The sequence below is a fragment of the Sinocyclocheilus anshuiensis genome, unplaced genomic scaffold (assembly GCF_001515605.1).
Source record: "Sinocyclocheilus anshuiensis isolate Anshui unplaced genomic scaffold, SAMN03320099.WGS_v1.1 scaffold197, whole genome shotgun sequence".
Lineage (NCBI taxonomy): Eukaryota > Metazoa > Chordata > Actinopteri > Cypriniformes > Cyprinidae > Sinocyclocheilus > Sinocyclocheilus anshuiensis.
In genome coordinates this window covers 69,996-79,362 of record NW_015540856.1, presented here as the reverse complement: position 1 = coordinate 79,362, position 9,367 = coordinate 69,996, and the positions used below count along the sequence as shown (strand labels likewise).

At 36.6% G+C, this 9,367-nt stretch overlaps 1 protein-coding gene across 4 annotated transcripts in view; it reads right to left on the bottom strand.

Annotated features, from left to right (window-relative positions):
• LOC107687831 (fermitin family homolog 2) overlaps positions 1 to 9,367 on the bottom strand; it is a 75,343-nt gene that overhangs the window by 24,503 nt on the left and 41,473 nt on the right. For 3 of the 4 annotated variants that reach the window (XM_016485302.1, XM_016485304.1, XM_016485303.1), the window contains exons 4-5: positions 4,864 to 4,992; positions 875 to 907 (exon numbers count right to left, since the gene is read on the bottom strand). In XM_016485302.1, coding sequence (XP_016340788.1) covers positions 875 to 907; positions 4,864 to 4,992 — 162 coding nt within the window. The remainder of the gene's footprint in view (positions 1 to 874; positions 908 to 4,863; positions 4,993 to 9,367) is intronic. The other variant, XM_016485305.1, reaches the window with a different exon arrangement.

Sequence of the window (9,367 nt, the reverse complement as noted above, 5' to 3'; positions counted from 1 at the left end):
GCAACTTTACAGATCTTCTTTATGCACCAAGAGCTTGTAACACTCCAAAGAGAAAGGACAAATTGAAATCGCATTATATGACCCCTTTAATCTTAGCCTTAGGTGGGCATCTATTTCTGATTTCCATATTGAGTGTTTTTTCCTGCATTTATTTGCATACTGCATTTGACATTGGTTATTGGTCTCTCTGTTTATTTGGCATCTCAAGTTAATATTTTATTAACTTTTCTATTATTTGATGTTACCGCTACTCTTTTGCTGCATTGCAAGCACTGGTTTTTCTTTCTTCCTTCCAATTGAACCAATGAAATAAGACTTTTGTGCTTGTAGTAGGAATACTCCTGATCAAACTGCATTAAAAGTTCAAGGCCTTTTATATGTCACATACCTTAGTAAAATAACTCATGTTTAGTGCACAGACATGCCCTCCATCATGTGCATACGCATCTTAATATGGATAATATTTTGCGTAAGCCTGCTTGTTTGTATAACCAATTATGATGAGCTCCAGATAAAAGCTTGATAATAAAAAAATAATAACAAGGATAATCAGTATTTGCTGGGTAGCTCCTTGACATGACCTTTCAGTCTTTTAGCTCTAATCTTATATTGATTTTAGGACAAAGCAAGACAACTTAAACAAGCAAAACTGTGAACCGATAAGGGAATCAGTGGAACGCAGTGTTTGGGCAAAGCTCATCTCGTGACCCTCATCAGCTGAGGTGTCACTGAAGCAGAGAGTCAGGTGACCAGAGCCAGGGATTTCTCAGAGTCAGCAGTGGTCAGGTGACTACTCCAGCTGCGGTGAGAGGAGGTGAAGGAAGCAATGCAGGAAGCCAGAAAAACAGTGAGCCAGAAAAACAGTGAGCCTTACCTTTTACTGGTCCAATGTATAGTATCTCAGAGACTTGAGGAATGGGAGGAAATGTAGAAAAGAAAAAACAAAGAGAAAGATGGGGAATGAAAGGATAGATTAAAGAGATTAACAGCTTGGAAGAAAAGGAAAGCGTTAACATACAAAATGAGACAAGACCTCAGAAGTAACCACAGTTTCAAAAAGAAAACAACTAATATCTCAAAAAAAAAAAAAAAAAGGACAAGTTCCCTTGACAAGATAGACAGACACAGGACGTTCATACACATCCTTAATAAATGTCATTCACAGAGTCATATTTTGCCTTTTCATTAAACTCATTCACAGTGATGCTCCGAGAAACTTTCCACAAACAAGGCTTGATTTTTAATACACTTTTTTCACATAAAATAAGGCTTGATTTTTTTCTTTTTTTTGTTATGGGCAGATAACCCATAGAAAATTTTGTTCACCCACCTTAAAGTAAATATATTTATTTTCTATTCGAAATGTGAGACACAAACAATATATCAATCTTTTTTTGTAATTAAGCCTCAAGTTATCAATTTATTATCAAATTAACAGATCAAAATCTGTTGACTCAACATTACTGTATTTCAATTGCTAGGGTTGTGACGGTGAGGAAATTTTACCACCGGTTAATCGACGAGTGACAACACCGGTAATACCGGTATCACTTTGGGGGTGGGAGGTATATAAAACTGAAAATCAGCAAACACTGTGGAACCAAATAAATAAAAAGCATAGAATGTTTATTAGCAAAACGAATAAGAAAACTTGGAGACTAAAATATTGCCAAACAGGCGCCTTTGCATTTCCTTTCTAAACAATCCTCTGCCATCATCTTGTCTTTCTCACCTCACTCTAGTCAGTCAGCTCGACTCACTCTCCTCACGTGATAAATAAAATCTGACTCCTGCTCCGTGGTGCACTGTCGTTCGTGCATGGTTCGGCACGCTACATTGAGCGTTTAGTTTTTAAAAGTATCTGTCCTCTAACTGAACTAGGCTAAATGATTTTTGTTACTATAAAAAAATCAAAACGGCGGCGGGGGGCGGTGCCACGGTAGGCAAATGACGTAACCGGTGTTGCGGCTTAACACCGGTATAACCGAAAACACTGTCTATCGCAGCAAGCCTACTGGACAATAAACTTTTTTTAAAACTAGTTATTTTTCAATTTATGTTAGATTAATAGCTGATCTAACATTTCTAGTCCGTCTAAAGAGCATGGTATTTGTACCTTTAGTGTATATCTTACAAAATAAATAAATACATACATAAAATAATAATAAATTATCTGTTTCTCCTCTATTTTAGTTTACTTTCTAGTCTAGTTGTCTAATAAACAAGGCATTATATATTACAAATATTGTAGGCTCTTTGACAAATGGCTTTTGTTCCTCTTCTGTAAGTTGTTTTGGATAAAAGCATCTGCTAAATGCATAAATGTGCATATGAAAGTCCAGATACAGAACAGAGGAGGACAGAGCTCTACTTCCAGAGCAGATTGTTTTGTCTGAATATCCGTAGACGAAGGGATAGGAACAACAATACTTATGGGTGGAGCTCATGTCCTGCTCATGTCGTTATCAAAGCGATTCTTATCACGGCGACTCGTACTTAAATCCTTCTGAGAAGAGATCAAGCGGCGGGTCTTCGGCTCATTTCCCGTTGTGGACCAAAACGACTCATGGCAGCTCCCGTTACATTTTCTCCTTCCTAAAAGAGCCTTTGTGCAGTCTTTATGGCCACTAAACATCGGGAGTCCTGCACTATTTTAATGAGGGTCATCATGAGGTTAAATAGTCGTAATGAAGGAACAAGTGGAGAACAGATCCCAGACACAAGCGTTTTGGCCTGCATGTTGAGTTTGCATGGGGGACGCGTCTGGGACAATAGACCCTATTCATGTCGACCTGAGGAGATGAGAGTCTGTCCTCTGTGCATCGTAAATGGATTTTAGCGCATCATGTGTGGGGTGCTCGGCGATGTAGCTGACTGCTCTGTTTCAAAATGGCAGCGTGACCAAATATGTGAGGAATCTGAACCATTCACGCTCCGAAGTTTGAACGAGAACAGCAGGCCTGCAAATGAGACGCTGCTCTCAACCCACACATTTCTCATTTCAGCACTGTTTCAACATATCAACCCTTTTGTTTTCCTGCTCTTCAACCACACGCGCACCATTATGGAACTTCATGGGTTCCAAACCATCAAACACAGTCTACTCTGCAAACAAGCAAAGCGATGTGGCACGACAATCAAAGTTGTGCAAGTCAACCATCACTATGTATTGCTCATACTTGGGTTTGTGATTCGAACTAACAGCGTGTAACCCCACCTGCATGTTTTGTGTGAAGGATATGAACGATGCCTCAAGTTTGTTGAAGAGAGGAGTACTATTACTTTGTCAAACTCTATTAAAATCAATTGGGTTGAGTTGCTTGGGCACTTATAACTTTTTCAATCCGGTTTAGGGGACCCAGAGCACTGGACATTTTACATTAGCACATCTTAAGTGCCATATGATATCAGCGATGTGGACAATAAGGACTGAATCTCAGAATTTATGACAGAAATATTGGATTCATGATTGAATAAGGCATAAAACCTGACAAACAGTGCCCTTTTGTTAACATTTTATTAAATTGATTAATTAGATATGCTTTTTGATTATTAAACTTTAATTAAATGATGAGAAAAGAATCCAGAAAAATAAAACTGATTTCATAGCGCTTTAAAAATATAGCTTTGGTTACAATTTTAATAAATTGTACAAGTTTCATGATTTCAGTTAATTAGGCATGCTTTTTAATTACTAACATTTAATTTAATAAATATACAGAATAACGGTCCAACGATCTACAACAAAACAAGGGCTTGGGTAACTATGCAAATATTTAATTACGACAATACTAATTTATTAGGAGAAATTACATCAAAAGTGAAAAAGTTGACCACCAAGCATAACTTAGCAGACACCATTTTATATTTTAGCTCAACTTTTACATAACTGCACGCACAGGATTGTGGGATATCATAGGCAGTGAAGGATGTATCCTATTGCTGCCTTCAAAAATCAATCAGATGAAGTTATCTCAGTAGACGGCATGTGACAAGATCATTGGATTCAGACATGCCTTGGTGCCTTTCTACCTCCATATCCTGTCTGCAGAGGCAGCCTTTTTTCAGCTTCTGGAGACAGACACTTAGTTCTATGGAGGCCCGTTTCCGCCACTGAATAAAAATTGTGGAAATTGTGGTAATTGTGACTTTTTTTCTCGCAATTGCGAGTTTACATCTCGCAATACTGACTTTTTTTCTCAGAATTGTGAGACGTAAACTCGCAACTGCGAGTTATAAAGTCAAAATTGTGAGATATAAACTCGCAATTGTGAGCCAAAGTCGCAATTCTGAGAAATAAAGACAGAACTGCGAGATATAAACTCACAATTCTGACTTTTTTTTCACAAAATTGTGAGATATAAACTAGCAATTGCTAGTTATTAATTCAGAATCGCGAGATATAAACTCGCAATTCTGAGAACATAGTCTTTTTCCCCCCTCAAAATTTGACTTTATAACTCGCAATTGCGAGAAAAAAAGTCAGAATTGTGAGATAAAAAGTCGCAATAACCTTTATTTTTTATTTTTTATTCAGTGGCGGAAACGGGCTTCCATATAGTGCAGTTCATGGAGCTGTATCCAAACAATATAATGATCTGAATCTGGTGTGTTAAATAAGGGAGACAGAAAATGTGCAGTGCACCTGGACCTCAGGACTAGGACTGAAAACCAATGACATATTATGGTCCATGACTTATGTAGGCAGCTCACTCGGTTTTTGATCAAAACTACCATTTCCTAAAGTGGACCTTATAGATAGTTTGAGTATTTAATGACGTGACAGAGAGACCAGTGCATTAACCTTCTCATAGGACTTCTTTACAGTCCACAGACACATGGTGATGGTGATCTGACACGTACCTGATCCAGGAGTGAGCAGTGGTCCTTCCAGCTCCAGCGCCTCCTCCTCTGCCTCCTCCAGCTTTTTCTTCTTCTTCTTGGGGTCGCGGGGCTTGCGGAGTAAGGAGAGTTCCTCAGGATGCCGGATGTCTGTGAAAGAGGGAATTAATGGTCAGGATCATCACAAGACGTCTCAGACTCAGGGTCATTTCAACAGGAAAAATACATGCAATGGAAACACACATGCAAGTCTCAATAAGTCTAAAAGAAAATGGGCACATTATAATTCACACAGGGCTTAATCATCTGATATATTCTCTATTCTGAATGCTTGCAATCAGCAATGATTCCCCCTATAGTGGCCATGATGTCATGCTTACAGGGCTGAGCACATGTTCATTCATTAGACTCCCATCATATCAGGGTATCTGATGTTTTTAAAGATCCCATGTTTCGCTACTAGAGGACATGTTCCACATAGTTCTGCATGTGCAAGCACTACTGAAATTTTGTCAATACTCAATAGTTTTGATAAAATCACACTTTCCAAGCTGACCTCAAACTCTGCACAGGGAGGAAAAAAAGTCTATCCAACAAATAGGGCCCTATAAAATACATTTTATTTTTCCCCAAATTTAATTTTAATGGTTAAATTAAATGTTAGTGATACAAATAATGTCTAATTAATTAAAATCATACATCTTATTTAATTATATTTCATAATTTATTACGTTAGGAGAAAAAACAGGGCCTTTGAAGTCGGTTTTATTTTTCAAAAATAAATAAATAAAATGTTTTCTCCCAAATTCTGTGCTCTCATTAACATTTTTCTGGATTTTATTCCATTTCATTTATTTATTATTTTTTATTATTATATTACTTTTTTAACAACAATAGGGCCCTATGAAACTTTTTTCCCTTGAAATCCTGTTTTTTTTGTTTGTTTTTTACTGAATTTAAGATTTAATACAAATGTATTATCAAAATCAGTGAAATGAAGGCATAATTGAAAATGTAACCTTTTTTTTTTTTTTTGGCAAACATTGGCTGAATTCCATGACAAAGCGTGTTATACTGTAAATTCAATTTTTATGACTAGATTTCATCAGCGTTTTCCACATTTTGGAAATCAGAGGGCCCTAAACAGTGACATCAGATGTCTAAAGTAGAGCCCGACCGATATATCGTTTTGCCGATATTGCGCGGCGATTCCGCACCAAATTCGGGGGATCCCTTCAGCTCGAGGAACCGAGTTTCTCTAGTGTACGTCTAGAGGCCCGCTTTCGAATGAGACCACCCCCACGTCGATAGCCCCCAGGGTTCGGGAGTTACGGGTGGTTAAATTCGCGGTCCGGCGCCGAACGCTCAAGCGATCCCGGGGGGCTACCGACGCACGGAGAGTGGTGTTCGAGAGGGCTCCTCGAGCTGAAGGGATCCCCCGAATTTGGTGGAGATCCGTCGGCACGATTTCTTTTAGAATCATCATTCGCCGATGGAGAGGAAAAGTTAAATACTATAGCATTTTATTTTATGAAAACGAGATAAAGAAGTTAGAGAAGTTATCTCGCGCTCAAAGAACTTAAGAAGTGCCAGGAAATGCCTAATATGGACAAAGGCATATATCGCTGCAACTAAGATGAATAAAAAGCAGAATGGACAGGTGAAACGTTAAGACAATAAACACAATAAATGAATAAAATGTATGAATTATGCTGTGTTAATTGACATATCATTTATTACAGTACAGAAACTATAAAGTATATTTTCTACCTAATTCTGTGCAGAAAATTGAAATAATTGTTTGTAGTATATAAAACATATTGGCATTAGTAATAAATTATAGATTACAAATTAGGGCTGCACGATTAATCGCATGCGATATTTAACATGCATCTTGTCAGTAAAGACGGTTCTGTAATCAGCGGTAAATCTCCATCACCTGCGTGCTTTCACATTGAGCAGCATTAACTACACAGAGCCGTTGTTCACTGATGAGCTGCGCAAAAAATCGCGCGAATACGAATGTGTTATCAACAAAAATAAGCATTGAGGTCTTCCTGCGCGTTTCCGCCAAAATAAAAGTTTAGAAAAAGCAAGAACTCTTATCAACATTCATAAATGTTAGTATTGTAATTTTACTGTTGTTCTGTAAAATAAAATAAAAAGTAAGACAATAATAATGTAATAATCATTACAACAGCTCTGTTTTAATACATTTATTATAACATTCACACATAGTGTTCACATTAGGATCTGTAATATTTTCTAATGTTTTAAAAGTCGTCTCTTCTCAGCAAGGCTGCTTTTAATTGTACAGTAAAAAATAAATAAATGCCTGATTCAAGAAGGGGGTCTGATCATCTGATGGCCAAAAATGATAATTTTACTAACTTATTAATTTTAAGTTAAATTGTGCTTTGTTGGTATAGTGTCTGCTAGAATGTTAAAAATGTTCAGTGATAAATATTTTTAAATTGTTGTTTTGTAATTGATTTGTTTGTTTTTGAAAAGCAAGAACATCAAAAAGCACATTTTGGCTAATTAATTTATGCAATGGTGAAAAATTTTTTGGCTAAATACATGGGGAAAAAAACTCGAAAAACCGTGTTCGGTATTCGGCCGTCGGCCCAGTGTTTCATTTTGTTCGTGAAGACAGTAGCGCAAATCCGTGAATGAATGTTCCGAAGTGAAAACCTTCAACAGAATAAAGTTGAATGGAATGGAATTGAATTGAATTACAGTTGAATAAACTTCAACTTTACTGTTCGGTGCACTGATGTCAGATTCATTTTGGATAATAAAGTGTATTGTTAAATTGTTAAATGCCCTGCCTCCATCATTACATAACAAACTGGTGAATCAGTTATTTGAACCAGTTCATTGATTCAAACTGTCCCAAAGAACCAGTCTGCAGAAAATAATCAGATTTCCTAGTTTGCCTGAAGCTCTGCATTACAAGTATTAATGTTGTGAATAATGTTCAGTTTCTTGCACAGACTGATTGTTTCTCTTCATAAGATCTCAATATATCGTAGGGCTGGGCGATAAAACTAAAAAAAGATCACGGTATAATGTTTCATATCGTTCGGTATCAATAATTATTGAAATTTTTTTATAACCTTTCTTAAACAGAGAGCAGTAGAAAAAAGGTTTAAATTTAACCACTGTATTTTTAATTTATCCAATTTGTTAAGACAACTTATTTTAGTCTTAAAATAACAAATAAAACTAAATAAAACAAAATTGAAACAAATATTTCCTTTCTTATATTTTATATGCAGATTAAATAAGTATTAAGGAAACATTTGGCCTGTCTCCTGAGGCCACAGGAGTGCGCAATGAGCAAAATAATGCACCTCATTAAACGGTTTATTCAATGCAATGAAAATAACGGCTGTCTATAAAAAAAAAGTACATAATGTCTAAACTAATACTTATAAATCAAATATGATTTTGTAAATTGTATAAACAATTAAAAACCCCACAAATTCTCGAGACATGTTTTCTAAAAGTTGAACCTCTTTTAACTTTACATGGCTTTCTATTCAACTCTTGTGCGAGATGCGAGTGTAATAGTCATAGTTGCGCGTCTCAAGAATGCACTCAATATGCGTTCTCTGTGAATGGCTTGGTTTCAGTTTTAACCTAACCAATATCTTCTCCGCATTGAGCTTCTATAGTTCTCTAATATTTTGAATGGAAAATGCAGCAGCGGCGCATCTTGTGGTTTCAACTGGATATACACTAAAAAAAACATTAAAATGCAACAACATCATCCTCACTGCATCTTGTGCGCCACTGAAGGCTCCCTGACGCACACCTAAAATTCAAATATACCGTTTTTTTAATTTGAATGCAAATTTTTATTTTAAATTCGACTAATATTCCTTGTTTTGATTCCGTCTCCTCATCGCAGGCAGGCACGGCACTCATTTCAGCATGTGTTTGTGTGTTCTGTTGGCTGTCTGCTTGTCACTCATAATACGCGCCTTTAAATTAAAAAAGCGTGAAACTATCGTGCAATATATCGAACATTTTTTCTATCGTTATCGATGATGGTGTACGTCGATAAATATCGATACCGATTTATCGCCCAGGCCTAATATATCATCAAGGGCCATGGGTATTAATTTTGTGTTGCCTGATATGCTTTTTTTCACTCTCAAAGTGATGGTAGCCATTGACATGAATCACCAAGGACTGCGGTTTCAGCTAAAAATCTTCTTTACTGTTCTAATGAAGAAAAAGTCACCTACATCTTGGATGGCCTGATGGTAAGAAAATTAACAGCAAATTTTCATTTTTTTGGGATAAGTATCCTCTTAATAGGCATTTTAATATCATGTGGGCTCCATGCATTACTAATTTCTGTTCATCTGTGATTGGGATTCATTTAAAATTCCTGAGCACATGTCCTCTTCTGTTGAGGAATAATATCTGGATCTCTCCAGCCCTCTACGGACACCTTGGCAATTGAATCGCCATTGGCTAGTAAATTTTTTTGTTTACTTGCCAGACTGTTCAA